Below are 19,711 nucleotides of genomic sequence, written 5' to 3'. Positions count from 1 at the left end.
ACCAAGAACAGAAACAAGAGGTGTGATCAGTTCTAACAAAAAATATTCTCAGATTTAGTTAAGGGGTGGTAGTAGTAGTTAGATTCAGCCGAGAATTTGACACAGTTGACAATAAGTTCTTTTTTTATTTTGAATCAGTTGAAAGCCCATGGTAAATTAAATTAAAACAAGTAATGGAGACCCCTGTATTACAGGGGAGAAGGGTTTGTGTTCCTAGAAGACCGCATGAGTCATGAGTTTTCATTACATTCTCACACACTCCAAGAAAAAAAATGTTTCTTTTTCTCCACATAACTCCTGTGAGAGCAAATTTTTATTCAGTAATTCAGATTTTTTTGGCTGTGATTTGTGAATTCCAAAAGGGCAAAGTTCCATTACTCAAATTGCTGTAATGTAGGCACCATCCATATAATAGGTTATTTGGCTTTGATGCCTACTTCCTCATCGTAATTTTATCCTTAGTGTCCTTTAAGGGTATGCTCTAACATCCATCAAAATGCTGATTTCTCTCATAATTAGTTCAGTTCAATCTTGTGCATGGTTTTGGGAGCAGGGCATTTTACATTATCATAACCTCCCTTGTTGGACAGCATTTCCTGAATTTATGTATTTATAATCACCATTTGAAATTCTAATATAACTAGCAATCTTTTCCTTTCAAATGCAACATACTGCACACTACTTTGTGGTGCTTAATCAAATAATTCATTATCTCCCCCAGGAAACATATTACTTAGACTCTTTCCATTGCTAATTCTTTAAATCCACGTAAGGTAAGAAATTCCAACAAAATTTAAACATTCATGAGTAGTGGCATACTATTCATAATTTTTTACTTGATCATGCTTTAAGAGATTGTGCTTAATTCCTTAATTTCTGTGTTGAGCTGTGCTGTATTGCGGCAAATTGCATAAACAGCAGTCAAAAGATCACATACAGTCATCATCTGATACCAGTACTACGTGAACCATGACTTTGAAACTTTGGATTAGGCAAGCTAGAAATTCCTCTATTTTAATTCTTTGTAGGCCAATTTAGACCAACGGCCCAAAACATCTGACCATTTTCTGCATCTAACCTTCAATAAACTAAAACCATTGCCATCTAATAGCACAGATGAATTTTCAACACTCACTTCAATACTATATAGTATCTTTTGTGGGTACAGCCAAAACGACAAAGCATTTCCAATGGCCCACTCACAAATATTAAGCTATTCATCCCAACTGCTCCCACATTGGGCTCTGTAAGAAGTCCATAGGTGAAGTGCCCAGCTTCCCAGCAAGTTCACCTCAATGCAAATAACTAAGCACAATCACTTGCAGCATCATCAAAAGTCCTACATACATCTACCCAAGTGATAAAGTATTAGAATCAGAATCAAGTTTATTATCACCAGCATGTCTCATGAAATTTATTAACTAAGCAGTAGTTCAATGCAATACATAATATAGAAACAAAAATAAAGTAAATCAATTACAGCATATATATATTAAATACATCAAAAATCATGCAAAAAGTAGAAATGATATATATTAAAAAAGTGAGGTAGTGGTCACAGGTTCACTGTCCATTTAGGAATTGGACGGCAGAGGGGAAGAAGCTGTTCCTGAATTGCTGAGTGTGTGCCTTCAGGCTTCTGTACCTCCTACCTGATGGTAACTGTGAGAAAAGTGCATGCCCTGGGTGCTGGAGGTCTTTAATAATGGTCGCTGCCTTTCTGAGACACCGCTCCTTGAAGATGTCCTGGGTACTTTGAAGGCTAGTACCCAAGATGGAGCTGACTAAGTTTATAACTCTCCGCAACTTTTATCAGTCCTGTGCAGTAGTCCTCCCAGACCAGACAATGATGCGGCCTGTCAGGATGCTCTCCAGAGTACATCTATACAAGTTTTTGAGTGTATTTGTTGACATACCAAATCTTTCAAACTCCTAATGAAACATAGTCTCTCGTCTTGCCTTCTTTATAACTGCATCGATATGTTGGGACCAGGTTAGATCCTCAGAGATCTTGGCACCCAGGAACTTGAAGCTGCTCTATGAGGATTGGCTTGTGTTCCTTCGTCTTACCCTTCCTGAAGCTCTTTCATCATACTGATGTTAATTGCCAGGTTGTTGCTGCAGCACCACTCCACTAGTTGGCATATCTCACTCCTGTATGTGCTCTCATCACCATCTGAGATTCTACCAACAATGGTTGTATCGTCAGCAAATTTATACATGGTACTTGAGCAATGCCTAGCCACACAGACATGGGTAGAGTACAGCACAGCAGTAGACTAAGCACACACTGCAGAGGTGCACTAGTGTTGATCGTATACAAATAACTGAATGATTAGCTTATAGTTACGTGTGTTCATTCACTGCTAATATCTCACAATCAAAAATATTAGATCAACTCTCTGCCATTCTGGGACATGTAATCTTAAATTGTTGTGTAAAATCAGCCCAGTATATTCAGGTTGGCTGATTTAGTTGAAAATCTATTACAGGCATAGGTTTGATAATACAGGCTAAATATATCCTACTTTTGTAGTGCAATCTTTGAAATTAATGTGAACATTTTGGAGGTAAACTGAAGGTCAAATGGCTGTCATACAGGAAAAATATGTAGACCCAACAGATCGTAATCAAGAGAAAATATGCAGAGGCTGCAAAGCCAAGCAACAACACAAGATGCTGAAACACAAGATGCTGGAGGAACTCAGCAGGGCACACAGGATCTTATGGGAACAAGTGCAGTCGACATTTCAGGTCGAGACCCTTCAACAGGACATAAGGTCTTGCTGAAGAGTCTCGGCCCGAAATGTTGACTGTACTCTTTTCCATAGATGCTGCCTGACCTGCCAAGTTCCTCCAGCATTTTGTGTTGTTGCTTAGATCTGACTGATAATTATTTCACTCATCCCAGATAAATAAAACAAATCAACCCTTTAAGATGAACAAAAGTTTTCTCATGAAATAGCAGGCTAATTTTAATGCACAGAGAAAAAGAAAACACACTTGGATGATCATTTCCAAAACATTTTATTTACCAAGATATCATACTGCTCTGCTTCAATACAACAGCTGAGCAAAACATCATGTTAACGAATATTTAAACAATAAAATGGAAAACACACATAAACCACACTGTTAGAAACATTATGGAATGCTTCAGACATATTTAAAGTGATCCAATAATCACAAATACATTAAACACAAAAAGAATCTAATGCTATCTCTATATTATAAAAATATACTTTCTCAAAAATACTGACTTTGACAAAACAAGCTTAAATATAAAAAGCCATTTTATCCATACTTCCACACATCTTCCAACCTCCTTCATAGGATTCAAATTTTTTAAAATATAAAATCCAGGTACTTTAATCGACATCTTATTTGAAGGACATCAATCCTAAATTTGTTGTAAATTTACTTTATTTTTTATCCTAATTCTTGGCTTTCCTTAATGAAATTTTAAAGAATTCACCATATTGTTTTCATTGTTAACTACTTGTTTGCTGTGTATTGTTATTCAACACAAGACAAAGAATCAGTGGTCTAGATGCTGAGTTTAAAAAAAACATTGGACATTGGCAACTACCATGTTCCTACCTTTTGCAATAATTAGTGCTCAAATTAAAATTCAGACATTGTTAAACAAACAGCAGCAAAGAATTTCTGGATCCCAGTCCCGAAGAAGGGTCTCATGTCATTCATTTTCCTCTGTAGTTGCTGCCTCACCATTGAGTTTCTTCAGCATTTTGTGTGTGCTGGTCAAGATTTCCCATTTCTGCAGAATTTCATGTCTCTGGAACGTCCAGTGTGGTTTGATTCAGCTGTTTCACAGCTTCTTTTTGCAATAATACATTTTTTTTTTAAAGTTTAGAATTTTTTTTAAAAAGCTTGCAATTCTTTCAGTGCAATGCTTTATTTTAAAATGTAAACAGTAGAAATAATCAACATTAAATCAGAAGCTAGATCTACTAAACTTTACAATAGCAGAACTACACTGATTGCAGAAACAAAAAAAATTAACTGATTAAACTGAAACTGAATGTTTGAATCATCCTGCTCTGGCGCAACACCCTACCCGAAACTGTTTAGTTGGTAAAAAAAAAAGGGACCACAGATGTTGTAAAAATAATAAAGGTGATCGTAACAATTCCAAAGTGCAAATTTTCAGGACAATTTCTGAAATATGATAAAATAATTAAGCTAAGAACAAGTACAGATGCAAAGACCATGTTCTCATAGCTGTTACGAAACCCTCATCTTTTGTTTCAAACACATTTTTCCTGGTCAATATTAACATGTCAGCAAATTTTCAGAAAAGTCTTTCTTCAACGCATGCTGGTGTTGCTGCTGGAATGTTTCAGGCGTTTAGCTGCAAATAAATACCAGAAGTTAATTAGTCCAATTACCACAAGAAAATTATGAAAAAAGAAGCACATGCAGGCTCTCTGACCTTTCAAGCCTGCTCCACAATTTAATAATATGATCATTTCCATTCAACCATTTTCTAATCTTCTCTATCATGTTCAAAAATCTATTGAGCCTGGTCTGAAATATAGACAAGAACTGGGCTTAGGGATACGGATATAACACAAGCAAATGGAATAAGCTAAAATAGACATTCTTGGCCAGCAAGGACAAATTGGGCTGAATGGGCCTATTCTGGTGCTGTACAACTGTGAGAATCCGGAGCACAAGAGGATGCCAAAATCCCAAAGATTCTCAACACTGAGGGAAACAACATTTTCGCGTCTCAATTTTGGCGCTGTACAACTTACGTCTGTTTTTAAAATAGCCGATCCATTAACTTGACACGTTGGCATCTTTACTAAACTCTCTAAAGGAAAAGCCAGCTCTGAGCATTAGTCTTTCAAGTCTGTCAGAATTTTATATGCCAACAGCACCTCCAGTGGTAAGGGTTGGTACCCAGGCTTACTCAGCCAAACCCAATGCTTTTTAACCTTTCATTGCTCTACCCAAGGCAGAAGAAAATATTCCATCATCTAATTCCACTAATTTTGGCTCCCTTCCACTGGGTTAACAGGCCAAAATCACTAAGTGCACTGTATGTGACTAAAATGCAATAAATTGACAATTCACTGTGCTGATCACAATGTTTTCTACATGACTTGTAATTGTCCAGCAAATTGTGTCCTCTGACAAAGAATATTACTATCTGGCTGTGATCTGTATTTATCACTGGTTCTGCTGCTGACTCCCTCCTTCGCTAGAAGAACAGAATCTCATTTTCAGTATAATTTTGACATCAATCAACATTACCCAAGGACATAAATTGGAAAAAACATACAGGTATTGTGTGTTTGGAAAGGGGCTCTATTTGTGAATGTTCATGCAAACCACAATGTAGAACTATCTCTGGTCATCCTTCTCGAATAGGAATTGAAGAATGAAGTTCACATTAATACTAAACAGCAGAGACATGCAAAAACTCATTAGCAGTTAGCTTCAGTTAAAAACTGTTAAGTTTGAAGCTCCAAATAGCATGTACTCACGCTCTATAAGTTTCAATTTCTTCTGCTCAGAGTGAAGAAAGCTGCTGAGATAGAAGATAACCGGTAGAAAAAGAAGAAACGTTGAAATCGCAATGACCGAAACCATATCACGGCAATGGACAGTGCAGTTATAAGTTTTGCTCCATAGTTGACGTGTCAAGTTCATCTGAAAACACCAAACAGAAGAATATTTTTGGAAGAATCAAACTGAGGCTAAAGCAAATCAGGATCAGGTTTAGTATCAACAGCATGTGTCGTGAAATTTGTTAACTTAGCAGCAGCAGTACAATGCAATTCATGATGAACAGAAAAAAAATAAATAAAGTGAGTGATCATGGGCAGCTTCTCAAATATTTTGTAAACTAATGACAAGGGGATTTATAAAAATTTGAACTGGTAGTGAAAAGATTCCATTTCTACAGATGTCCATCAACTTACATTGGACTTGTACAAAAATTCATTCCATATACCATCTCCCTCCAGTTTTGTTATGAATGGCATCAAAAGCACACAACTGATTTTTTAAAAGATTACTAGAAATGAAAGAGGAAACTAGTTCTGTCCTTCATAGGAAGGAATGCATGTACCAACTTTTGAATTTAATACTTGTGCCTTCAAAGGCACAGGTAACCATACGTTGGAAGCTCATAACCCAGGGAAAGCCTTTAATTTTGCAATGCTGAAAGTCAAAAATGCACTGACCTATGAATAACTATTGTTTTTTTTCTCTTTACAGAGAGTGACAGAGGTGGTGGAACTCACTGCAGAGGTGGTGGAAGCAGATATAACAGCAACATTTAAAATGCATTTAGAAAGGCACAGGGAGAAGAGAATACACGACATGTGTAGGCAGACCAGTCATATAAATTACCATCACAGTCATCATGGGTTAAAGGGTCTGTTCTTATACTGATCTATTCTTCAATCCAAGGGTACTGTAGTGACAGCAAGTGTTGCTGCTGTCTCATATGTCCAGCAACCCAGCTTAGGTGACATTTATATGTTCTTTCTGACCATATAGTTTTCCCTAAAGTGAACAGTTTCCTGTGGAACTGGCTGGGTTGCTCCAAGAACCAGCATAAACTTAACAGGCTGAAAGATTTCCTTCCATGTCATAAAACATGAGAACAAGACCGAGAGCCACTTTAAACATGCTGAATGACTCACTTGAAAACATCAAAATCAAACTACGCTGTATACAGGCAGCAATTCTGGACAAGTTCCACAAATATTTTAATTTCTTTTTTTTCCCTCCACAGACGCTGCCTGACTTCTTGAACATTATCAGCATTTTCTACCTTACATTGTTATGGAGACTTTCGGCAGCACAAACATTATAATTTTCATTGTACTTACTGCATCATCGGTGTCTATGCACAGCTTGCCTTTGTTTTTCATTCTATCATAGTATTCAGTCAAATTTTTGTAAGAGCTGTGGCACTTTATGCAAACTTCTGAATGGTTGCTGTGAACTGGATGTTTCTACAATACAAAAATTAATATCATCATTTTACAGTATAAAAGTTTAGACCACCACATTAATATGTAACAGATGAAACAGATTATTGGTCAGAAAATAGGAAAAAGTATTGATGTGGGTTCATACAAACATGGTTTAAAAACAAAAGGTAGATGCCATATACAACAGGAAAATATTTATAACAGTCAAAGCTTGAACTTGAAAGTCTATAATTGTGTGAAATCATGGTATAGTCACAATGTCAAAAATCAGTTAAATTTTGACAATGGAAAGTGTGACTTTGAGAACTGAGTTTAGAAATGAGCAAATAAACCAAGTTTGTAGCCATGAGAAAGGAATGCCTGGCAAATGTAAAATTTAACCTTTTGAAGCTAACATAATAAAAAATAATCTAATATTGAAGTCATTATGTTCTAAGCACGAGCAAAATATGCTCCCCAATATAAAAGAACAGACAACTGTTATTGGGTTACATCAATCAACTTAGTTAACATTAAAAACCTTAGTTGCTGATGGTATTCAGCAAATACCAAGTACTACTTGGCTCAGAATACATGACTTACCAAGGCTTAATGTCCTATGTTTGAAAAGATGGATGAGAGTTTTGTTCTCTAAAAACATTTAGCCTTGGAAAACAAAATGTGAATGTCTTTTAAGGGAAGATTGCTTAAGGGGAAATCTTTCTCTCTTAAAAGACAAGCTTAAAAATTTGTAAGAAGCATTAAGCAGGTGTTATTTTGTGCAGACTTTAGACACTGATGGCTTTCCACACACAGATTTTGTGGAAGCTACATATATATTGACGAGCATTACCTCTGTCAGAATACACTGAACATCTTTTGTGGCATTTATCCATTTCAGTATGAAATGGACTACTAAAATTGGGCAGGATATGAATATTTTCAAGCACTTTGAAAAGGTGAAAGCAACTGGGGATTAGGGAGCAAAATGCAAAACTTTTGTGATCACCATGAAACATTCTAGGAAACAAACTGTGGGGAATGGGGTAAATAATTAAGATTTTTGTATGTTAACCTGGTTGAGTACATTAGACCTTTACAAAAAAAACATAGAATGGTGGGTGCATGGATTGCACTGCCAGGACTGGTGGTATCTGCCACTACGACCAACTCTGGCAGTACCTTCCATCCACTAGTCTTCTGTTTAAAAAAAACAACCAACTCTGATAGTCTCCCTGTAATTTTCTCCAATCACCTTAAAATTATTTCCTTTCGCATTACCCATTTCGGCCCTGCCCTGGGGTAGTCTCTGGCTGTCCACTCGATCTATGCCTCTTATCATCTTATACACCTCTAACAAGTCACCTCTCTACTCACCATTCCAACATACTGGCCCATGACTTCCTCTTTTGCCACGATGAGGCCACTCTCAGGGTGGAGGAGCAACACCTTATATTCCATCTAGGTAGCCTCCAACCTGATAGCATGAACACTGATTTCTCCTGGTAATTTGTTTCCTTCCCCCTTCTCTTCCCCACTCAGGCCTCTTACCTCAACCTCCTATCACCTCCCCCAGTGCCAGTCCTCTTTCTCACATAGTTCACTCTCCTATCAGATTCCTTCTTTTCCAGCCCTTTCCCTGTCCCACCACCCTCTTCCTTCCCAAACCTGAAGAGTCTCAGCCCAAAACGCTGACTGTTTGTTCATTTCCTTGGAGGATGTCTGACCTGCTGAGTTCCTCCAGAGTTTTGTGCATGCTGCTTTGGATTTGCAGAAAATCTTTCCCCTTTGACTGGATATTTAAACTTATCTTTCAGTCGTTTATCTCACCTTGCATTGTAAGCCAGTTTCTTTCAAGCTTGAAATGTACCAGTGCTGGCAGAATAAACTAATAGCTGCTCCAAAACGCAGTTATCATCTCAACTATCCACAAAGATTCTAATTAATTAATTGTATATGGCCTAGGTGATAGGAAGAAGGTATGGAAGAGCAGGCTGAATTGTGCTATATTACCGATGTACTGGTCTCAGCATCAGTACAGCCAAGCTGATCAAAGTGAAAACAGAGCCAGAGAAAGAATAGAAAACATGAACATCTGTTGCTTAATGACACTGTTGATTCATCACCAAATCCCAATGACAAAAGCAGAACAAATGATTTTTTAAGTTACCGAAAAGTGTTGTTCAAAACAACTCAGAGAATCACTCAGCAACTTCTTAAAGATTACAGTATCAGTCGATAGCGCTGTTTTGTTTTCATTTAAACAGTCTATTAAGGGAAGGTGGTGGAGAAAAGGGATATCAGATTAGCAAATAAAGAAATACATGTTTAATCACATCATACCTGGAATTAAAATATTTTAATATTCAGAACTAAGATTATTCTGGTTATCACCTTCCTTCCCAAACCTGAAGGTGGTATTCTGGTTAATTCAAACGTTTTCACAACTTGAAACTTTACAGTAAATCAGTCAAAAATCCTTGTACCATATAGCAATTTAGTATAAAGTTTAAAAAGCAAACATTCATATTTGCATTGGATTAAATAAAGTGTCTTTTAAAGATGCTCGAGAAACTTTCAGGCTAAAGAAGCTACCTTTAAGAGCTTGCTCTTAATATTCCCAATGTGAAATCGAGACTATTTGTCAAAATGAGTAGCATATACTCACAACACTGCATTTCACTGTAAGGTCAGACTACTGGCAACATCATGCTTTGGGATAGAATTTGCAACATGTCATATTTGTAAACCTACTTTGTAAAGAGCATAAACCTACTGTTGCATTTGAGTTTGGAATAAGACAATGATTAATGCATCTTACCTGCTCCAGCCTATCAAACCAAGAGAAAGACACCTTTTTCTAGTTATTTAAGCAGCAATTTATTTTTAAAAGACTCCTCTAACTAGACATTTAAAAAACTCATTTATTTTCACAGTGTGAAGAGGTGAAGTAAATAAAGTGATTTGGACGGCTAGCTTCATAACCTTGTTTCATAGGCTTGAGTTATTGGAAGTCTTAAACTGCATAGTACAATCTTGAGTAGAACAATCATCATACGATGCATAGAGAAACAGTAAGCTGCCATTTCATTATTTTTCCATTTCTCCCATTTACCCACTTTGACTCTGATTAACTGACCTCTTCTTGTCATTTACAAAGATCTCTACGAAAAATGACTGATGTTCAGAGGGTTGACAATTTCTCAATCCATAGATATCAAATTAACTGATTCATCTACTTACTAGACCCCTGTATACTTGAAGTTAACATTTTATTTTTTTTGTACATAGAGCAATCAAAATTATTCAAAATGTTGTACAGTTGAGGCCAAAGATTATACCAATCAACTAAAATAAATTTAGCTAAGATTAATATTGAGGGAATAATAAATAACCTTATTTTATATTGCAACAAATTATCTTCCATTGGTCATTCAGTTAGAATCCTGTACAATTATAATGGAAGGGTTAACATAGCAAACACAGAGTGATAACAACAGAGAAAATAGTAAATGCATTGGTACTTTGCCCAGTCAAATAAAAAAGCTGCACTCAGGTGGCATCCTCCATGAAGCACGGTGCACCAGAAAGGACAGGGCAACCAGAAGACAAAAGTGTTAGGTATGAATATAGAATTAATTCAGTCAGTATAACTTAAAAGAAATCAACTATCATCTGTTGATTACTGAAAGCAGGCATACCATCACATTGGGCATCAGTCCAAATTGTCCTCAGAGATTTCTGTGTATTCAGGACTATTTGCAAACGATCAGATCTCAAAAGTTGGGCTGTACAACTAACGTTCCCTGAATCTTTCTGAAAAAGCCAAAGATTAGGTATTTGCATAAATAAAAGACAGTTCAATTAATGGAGCAACACAAAATTGCTTCAACAACCCAAGTATTAAAATGTATAGAATTTACATTCAGTATACCGATAGAATTACTCACTTAACTGCCTGGCCTGCAGAATTCTCCAGCATTTTGTGTGCACTATACAGAGATACTCAGGTTGAGAATTCCAATGGAATTGGGAATGGCAGTGCACACCTCAAGATTAAAATGCTAAAACCACTACCAGAAAATGTGGCTTGTCCACGGAACTGCAAATGTTGATCATAAAAAAAATAGAAATTGCTGGAAATGGCTTGTCAGGTTCCTGATTGGAACTGCATACTGTGAATGACAATCACATGGTTTCCACTATTGCTCAATTCCCAGCAAATGGAGAAATATAACATTTCAGAGAACTCTGCAGAAACTTCCCTTTCCCAATTTACTAAAACAAAATGCTGGCATCCTTCTAATAATGCAGACCTGTTGACATTCCCAGAGTATCCTGAGGGTATATTAATTGACCTTGATACTATAGGCAGTATAGGTTTACCCTGTGAATGGCTAACTCCCCCCCCCCCCCAAACTTCTATGCAATAACAATGCCCTAATGCCATTGTAGGTTGAGAACAGGTGCCTTCCTGTTCGTAGCACCAAGTGATTATTCAAGTTACCGAAAATGAAATAAGGGACAAGCCAGGCATGCCCTAGGCACGTGTATTTTGCTCATTTTCACATTCTTTTGTCTGCATTATCATTGTCCGTCTGCCCTCATACCTTTTATTCTTATTTTCCCCTCTAAACAACTTCATTAACGCTTCAGCCAGATGATATCCTCACGGTAACTTTGGTCCTCTAACCCTTTTGTCCTCACCTTCAAGGCAACTTAAAACTAACTTGAATTCTGTTTAAACACCACCATACACGAAATGCTGGTAGAACACAGCAGGCTAAGCAACATTTATAGGGAGAAGCGCTGTCGACGTTTCGGGCCGAGACCCTTCGTCAGGACACGGTTCTGATGAAGTGACTTTGACGTTCAACCTGTTTCTCTTTTCACAGAAGCTGCCTGAACTGATCAGCATTTTCTACTTTCACTATATTCAACATTTTAGTCAAGATCTATACTAGATTTTAACTTTTGCTTTTTATTTCCAATACCTTAATCAACTGAGGTTGTTATCCGGCAACTGCAGCTTTTGTTCTTTAGGGGTACAAAATAGTTCCGTCTCACAGTAAATGCGAATATCGCCTATAGCTCCACTGTGGTTTCATCTATTAAATTTGCTCAGTTTTTCTTATTCAATCTGTCTTAGACCTGCCTAAATCATAATCAGCAGCACTTTTACATTTCTCCCTTAAGAGTTCTTTGCTAAACTTAACCACAGTATGATTGAAAATAGGCAATTCTTCACCATAGCTAACATATTAGTCAATAATAAATCTAATATAACCCAGGGGTTTATGCCATAGACTCTTACCAAAGACCCCAGTTTGGGAACCCCTGACAGGAAAAGTTGCTTCTGTAGGTTGCCTGGCTGTATGGTTAGCAGGGCAACTTCACTGATCATGAAAATAAAAGTTTGGCAGTGGAGGAGGACAAAGGCACCACACAAAAGCACAACTCAAGAAACTCAGTAGGCCCTGAGGCCTATTCAGCCTGCCTGCCATTTAATATGATCTTGGCTGATCTATCCAGGTCTCATTCCTCACTATCTCATCATTTAAGCAATCAGATTCCGCAAGGTTGTCACAGCCAGGGAAGGTAGCAGAGATAAGCTCCCACTACCTACTAAATGCTCCCAATGGTGCACATCTCAAACAGCCTCCAACAACCAAGCCAATTTCTGGCCATTATGTGTGGCTTAGCCATTATTCTCAGTGGAACAGTTTCTACTGACAGGGAAAGGGGCAAAGAAAGTTACCAGCACCTTAAAACCAGTTGCTTCAGGCAGATGGGGCTTGTCAGCTGTGGTTGGCAGCTCACCCAGGAGATGGAAAACTGATCTCAAAACTTCGCCACCATGCGGCTATACGCACTCATGGGGAAGTTTCAGGTGTAAACCCCGAGGAAAAATCTGAAGCTGGAGTCTTAAGGCAGTCTTGCATTGAGTTCAACGCTAACTGGCAACTCCTGTGATGCCACTGGTGTTAAACTGTATCAGTCTCAACTGTTCTTTGGAATCAATAGCTGCGTGAAGGGGGGGTGGGGGGGGTGAAGTCTGCTACATGGACAACAGCTGACACTCCATTTCATACTTGCGCATTGGCTTGCATAGACAGCTAGGACGCAACATCTAACAGAGAGCCTACTAAGCAATCATCAATAAATGAACATGTTAGGAATGAAAGGGTTACTGTATGAGGGACGTTTGGCAGCTCTTGGGTTCTATTCCCTGGAATTCAGGAGAACGGTGGGGGGGGGGGGGGGGGAAGAAATTAAATTGGATAAGTCACCGGGACCAGACAAAATGTACCCCAGGCTTCTGTGGGAAGCGAGGGAGGAGATTGCTGAGCCTCTGGCGATGAGCTTTGCATCATCAATTAGGATGGGAGAGATTCCGAAGGATTGGAGGGTTGAGAATGTTGTGATGACACAAAGATTGGGGGTGTTGTAGATAGTGTGGAGGGCTGTCAGAGGTTACAGTGGGACATTTAGAAAGGATGTAAAACTGGGCTGAGAAGTGGTACATGGAGTTCAACCCAGATAAGTGTGAAGTGGTTCATTCCGGTAGGTCAAATATGATGGCAGAATATAGTACTCTCTATAGTAAGACTCTTGGCAGTGTGGAGGATAAGAGGGATCTTGGGGTCCAAGTGCGTAAGACACTCAAATCTCCTGTGCAGGTTGACGCTGTGGTTAAGAAGGCATACGGTGCATTGGCCTTCATCAATCGTAGGATTGAGTTTAGGAGCTGAGAGGTAATGTTGCAGCTATATAGGACCCTGCTCAGACCCCATTTGGAGTATTGTGCTCAGTTCTGGTCACCTCACTACAGGAAGAATGTGGAAACGATAGAAAGAGTGCAGAAGAGATTTACAAGGATGTTGCCTGAATTGGGAGCATGCTTTATGAGAATAAGTTGAGTGAACTCTGCCTTTTCTCCTTGGAGTGACAGAGGATGACAGGTGACCTTATAGAGGATGACAAGATAATGAGAGGCATTGATCGTGTGGATAGTCAGAGGCTTTTTCCTAGAGCTGAAATGGCTAGCACGAGAGGGCACACTTTTAAGGTGCTTAGAAGTAGGTACAGAGGAGATGTCAGTTGTAAGATTTTTTTTATATAAACGCAGAAAGTGGATGAAATGGGCTGCCAGCGACGGTGGTGGAGGTGGATACAATAGGGTCTTTTAAGAAACTCCTCAATAGGTACATGGAGCTTGGAAAAATAGAGAGCTACGGGTAACCTTAGGTAATTTCTAAGATAAGGGCATGTTCGGCACAACTTTATGGGCCAAAGGGTCTGCATTGTGCTGTAGGTTTTTTATGTTTCTATGATCATATAGAAACATTCCAAACATTAAAAGCCTAAACAAATCAGATATGGCAAAGTTACTTCTCATGGTAGGGGAGTCTAGGGCAAAAGGGCACAACCTCAGGATTGAAGGACATCCATTTAGAACTGATGTGTAGAAATTACTTTAGTCAGGGGTTGGTAAATCTGTGGGACCAGCCCATGATTGAATGGTGGAGCAGACTGGATAGGCTGAATGGCTTACTTCTGCTTCTATATCTTAGTGTTAATATAAGACCATGAGCTTGCAAGAACTGGGCAGAGAACAAGTATTATGTAACAAAGAGGATGACTACCTGATCCCACAAAACCCAACCTTTTGGGTGTAGCTGCATTACAAAATTGAAGTGACATCAACCAAAACAGCTGTTTATTTGACCAATATCTAGCTATTGTATGACTGTAACTCAATTATCTACAACTCAGTATCTATTATCTACATGAGGCATCACAGCTCACCAATATAATTTTAATTTCCAGTTCCATCAACATCCTGAATCTTGGTGAATTTCTGATAATGGTATAAAAGATGAGTTGCTACAGTTGCAATTACATTTCTAGAGGAATAGGAGAAACAAAATAAATATAAAGGGAGTTCCTGGGTTTAAGTCTTGGCAGCCTAAGGTAGAACCGCCAATGTGGAACAATCAAAACAGGGCAAGAATATATAAAAAGGATTGGACTCTGACATAATGTGGTCTATGAGGAAAGACGAAAGATAAACAGGACCATACACAATCAGCAGAGTTTTGGATAAGAAGGAGCAGTCCATGTTGGAGATTACAATTTCAACAGACTATCCATTAAGATGACATTCAGTCAAATCTTTTAGCAACTCTAAAGCCTTAATGTTGCTGACTTCATTGTTTAGCATTTCCAATTTACACTACATGAAGATCAATTCCACGATCTCACACAGAAACAATAGATTGTTGAGCCCTCCTTTGAATAAGTGTACAAAGTCCAGAGTACACTCATTACAGTATAACCTATACAATTGAGGATTTTATCTTTATCTAATTTAAAGCTCTTTTTTTAAAAAAAGGATAATTAGATTTCCCCAAACAAAATTGGCTGGGGAAAGGGATTAAATAAGAGCAAAGATACGAAATTATGAATAGATACAACAGAAAATAGTCTTACACTAATTTCTTTTAAGATGGTAACGAACAGGATTGAAGTCTATAAGACATGCAAGCAGAATTAGGCCATTCAGCCCACCAATGCCCCTTGCATCTCAAACAAAACCAAAACACAGTCAGCACATCAGGTAGCAAATGTGGAATGAAAAGCAGAAGTTTCAAGTCAAAGACCCTTCATTACAACGGGAATAGAGAAAAACCAAGCTAATGTTAAGTTGCAATTAAAATGCAGGGGGTGGAGGGAAGAACAAATGAATTATCACTGTAAGCACAAGGCCAACACTGCCAGGGGGATAAATTAGAAACCATGGTCAGATGGTCAGGTAGGGTGACAGATCACCCTCCTTTGTTCATAAATGCTATGAAATTCGGTCTTTGGAGAGAAGAATAAAGACATGGAAGCAGCTTACAACTATTCTCATAGACCGACTGCAGGTGCTCCACAAACTGGACTCCTAATCTACATTTGGTTTCTCCAGCATAGTGGAGAAACATTGAGAACACTGAATGATGTATATTGGAAAAAATACATTATTTTGCTCAGCATAGCTTTGATACATCATATACAATTAAGAGAAAGACTTTTTTTTCCCCCATTTGATGGTAGGGGTCTCAATGAGCTGTGACCTACTGACCTTATGTTAGAAAGTGACATGAGGTTGGAGAACATTTTCAAGGCGCAGATGCAATGGTCGGACACCCTCTCATGTCATAAATTTTTTATGATCCTATACAAAGATTTTATGGAATCACTCAATATTAACTATAACAGTTGAACCTCATTTTCATATTAATTACATTAAGGCTGAAGTTGTTAGGAGCCAAGGGGGCAAAGAAAATATGAAGCAGACACTTTTCCAACTTATGGAAATCAGCAAGATGGACAACACCAGAGGAGGGAAATGGGCAGTCAACATTTCCAATTGAAAAACCTGGACCTGAAACAAGAAGGGTTTATTTCACTCTATTGATGCTGCCTGACCTGTTGAATTCCTCCAGTCTTGCATTGCTTCAGATAGCAGCGGAATTAGGCCACTCACCCACTGGGTCCACTCAACCATTCCATCATGGTGGATTCATTATCCCCCTCAACCCTATTCTCCTTGATACCCTCAGTAATAAAGAACCTATCAATCTCTGCTTTAAATAAACCCAATGACAGCCTCCAAAGCTGTCTTTGGCAAAGTATTCCAGTTTCACCACCCTCTAGGTAAAGAAATTCCCCATCTCTGATCTAAAAGAACATCCCTCTATTCTGAGAATGCGTCCACTGGTCCCAGACTCCCTACTATCAAAAACATCCTCTCCACATCCACTTTATCTCAACCTTTCAATATGTGATAGACTTCCCCCCCTCCCCATTCTTCTAAAGTCCTGAGCCATCAGTCTTCATACATTAACCCTTTCATTCCCAGGATCATTCTCATAAGCCTGCTCTGGACCCTCTCCAATGCCAACACATAATTTCTTAAACAAGGGGCATACTCAATTGTGCTCCTTGTATTTACTGTGATTGCCCACAAGAAAAATGAGCCTCGGGGCTCTTTATGGTGACATATATGTACTTTGATAATAAATTGACTTTGAACTCTAAAACCACTCACAATATTCTAAGCGTGGTCTGACCAATGTCTTACAAAGCCTCAGCATTGCATCCATGCTTTTATATTCCAGTCCTCACAAAATAAATGCCAACAATGCACTTGCCTTCCTGACCCAACCTGCAGGCTAATCTTTAAGCAATCATGCATGAGGACTCCCAAACCCCATTGCACCTCTTTGTGAATTTTAGAAAACAGTCTACACCTGTATTCCTTTGAAGTACATTACTCTCTGATTTGTGAATTTTAGGAAACAGTCTACACTATATTCCCTCTGCCACTTTGACCATTCTCTTAATCTGTCTAAATCCTTCTACAGACGCCCTGCTTCCTCAACATTACCTGCCCCTCCACCTATCATTGTATCACTTACAAACTTGGCCACAAAGCCATCAACTCCAACTGAATCATTAACATATAACGTGAAGAGAAGCAATCCCAATACCAACCCCTGCAGAACACCACTAGACACCAGCAGCCAACCTGAAAAGGCTCCCTTTATTCCCACACTTTGCCTCCTGCCAATCAGCCAATCTTCTATCCATACTAATATCTGTCATGTAATACCATGCACTCTTATCTTGTAGCCTCAAGTACAGCACCTTGTCAAAGGCCTTTTGAAATTCCAAGTAAACAACATCCACTGAATCTCCTTTCTCTATACTGCCTGTTATTTCCTTGCAGAATTCCAACATATTTTTCAGGCAAGATTTCCCCTCAAGTACGGCCTATTTTATCCAGAGCTTCCCAAATTGCTCTAAGAGCAGTAGTATTTAGATTGACAAACAACCAAGAGGACAGACTGTGTACGAATCCAGCGGGCCGGGGCACTCGGTTTCCCTGCACGTACTGCGATTTTGTCGTAGACATCGCTGAAGTTGTTAAAGTGGGAGAAACACCTCTCGCAGACCCGCACCGGCCGTGCGTTCTTCACCAAGCAGCTCAGCAAGGTCGAGCAGCTCTCCCCGAACTCGTTCAGTAGCTGCCGGCACCTCGGGTTCACCGCCCCGTCCACCAGCAACTCCGAGTCCAACAGCGCAGAGGCCATCCACCAGCCGGCCGGGCTTCCGCCTTCCCGCAGCGGCCCACCTACACCGCCCCAGGCGGCGGCCTGGTGGCTGCCGTCACCGCGCCGGATGAAGTCAGGCTGCAGTCCGGCGGACGAGGAGAAGCCAAGGGCCCCGTCCCCGAGCACAGCCAGCAGACAGCCACTCAACAGCACGGCGCCCGACATCACCACTCCGCACAGCCCGGCCGAGCCTGCGCACTTCTCCTCCACCGGCGGGGCGGGACGGGGCGGGGCGGGGCGGGGCTTCCGGCAGCGCCGTCACGGGGCGGGGCTTCCGGCCGTGACGTCACGGGGCGTCGTGTCACGTGGTCCCCTGACCCCCCCCCCCTTTTTTCTCTAGTTGTTGTCACTGACTATCAACGTCAGTTTTGTTACTTTCCAAATCGATTCTGTTTTTATTTTAAGTTTCTAGTACGTCTAGTCTGTTGGTTTATGGTAGCAACACTCTGCCCGTGTACCCTCATGAACGTTGTTGCATCACCTCCGTAACGTTCAATTTTATCCTACTCCCTCTTTTTCCTCGCCTCCGGATTTCTTAAAATCTGTCGTAACGAAACTCTTTTTCTGCTTTTAAGTCATTTAACATGTTAATTCTGCTTCTTTTCAAGTTTATTAACATTCAATTGTGCACGTTTACAGCTAAATGAAACAACGTTCCTGAGGAACGAAGTTTCAAAGCTCAGATCACATACAAATCATAAAATAATATTAGCAGATAAAAAAAATAGTATTCTCTAGGTGTAACCCACAACCATCAGGCTCTTGAACCAAAGGGGATAACTTCATTCAGCTTCACTTGCTCCAACATTGAAATGTTCCCACAACCAAGGGACTCACTTTCAAGGACTCTTCATATCATGTTCTCAATATTTATTTATTTATTTATTTATTTATTTATTTTTTGTATTTGCACAGTCTTTTGAACACGGGTTGAATGCCCAAGTTGGTGCGGTCTTTCATTCATTCTATTATAGTTATTCTATTATGGATTTATTGAGAATGCCTGCAAGAAAATGAATCTTGGGGCTGTATATGGTGACGTATATGTACTTTGATAATAAAATTTACTTTGAAGTAAACATAAAGTGCATTTACGACATTTATAACAGTATTACTCTGACTGGTCATAAATATTGCGTACTGGGCGGAGGCAGATGCTCACAGCCTGAGGAAAGAAGCAGTCACCCAGCCTTGTTCTTACCTTTTGCCCGATGGCAGGAGGTCAAAGAGATTGTGGGACTCTAGCGAGGGGCCCCTGACAGTGCCGAGGACTCTGTAAATGCACTGTTTCTGGTGTATGTCCTGGCTGGTGGGGTGTGGTGTGGTGAGAGAGACTCCGATGATTCTCTCAGCAGCCCTCACAATCCGTTACATGATCTTGTGGTCAAATGCTTTGCAATTTCCACACCAGGCGGTGATACAGCTGGTCAGGAGCGCACTCCAATAGAACTCCAGTGGGATGTGGTTCGTCTCCTCTGGAAGTAAAGGCACCACTGCGCTTTCTTTCCAATATTTTATTAGTTTCTACATAGAAGAATACAGAGTACAAGAAAGTGTATATAAAAGGTCAGAAAAGATTTTTTAAAACTACCAGTC

At 39.5% G+C, this 19,711-nt stretch overlaps 1 protein-coding gene across 1 annotated transcript; it reads right to left on the bottom strand.

Moving 5' to 3' along the window:
• Positions 1–3,010: 3,010 nt before the first annotated feature.
• Positions 3,011–18,343, bottom strand: ostm1 (osteoclastogenesis associated transmembrane protein 1). The gene is made up of 6 exons (XM_059982991.1): positions 17,897–18,343; positions 10,655–10,769; positions 9,124–9,221; positions 6,870–6,995; positions 5,514–5,679; positions 3,011–4,372 (listed from the first exon to the last, which is right to left on the bottom strand). The coding sequence occupies exons 1-6, from the start codon at positions 18,278–18,280 to the stop codon at positions 4,329–4,331; spliced, it is 933 nt and encodes a 310-aa protein (XP_059838974.1). The 5' UTR covers positions 18,281–18,343; the 3' UTR covers positions 3,011–4,328.
• Positions 18,344–19,711: the final 1,368 nt, after the last annotated feature.

The sequence above is a fragment of the Hypanus sabinus genome, chromosome 10, assembly GCF_030144855.1.
Source record: "Hypanus sabinus isolate sHypSab1 chromosome 10, sHypSab1.hap1, whole genome shotgun sequence".
NCBI classification, from domain to species: Eukaryota; Metazoa; Chordata; class Chondrichthyes; order Myliobatiformes; family Dasyatidae; genus Hypanus; species Hypanus sabinus.
Note: the sequence above shows the minus strand (reverse complement) of the source record. Positions and strands in the feature narration are given on the sequence as shown.

Coding starts and splice junctions, on each gene's coding strand:
- ostm1 (XM_059982991.1), bottom strand. CDS start 18,280: ATGTCGGGCGCCGTGCTGTTGAGTGGCTGTCTGCTGGCTGTGCTCGGG. Junction 10,770..17,896: donor ATGTCTACGACAAAATCGCA/GTACGTGCAGGG, acceptor TGGCTTTTTCAG/AAAGATTCAGGGAACGTTAG. Junction 6,996..9,123: donor GTTTTGAACAACACTTTTCG/GTAACTTAAAAA, acceptor TTTGTATTGTAG/AAACATCCAGTTCACAGCAA.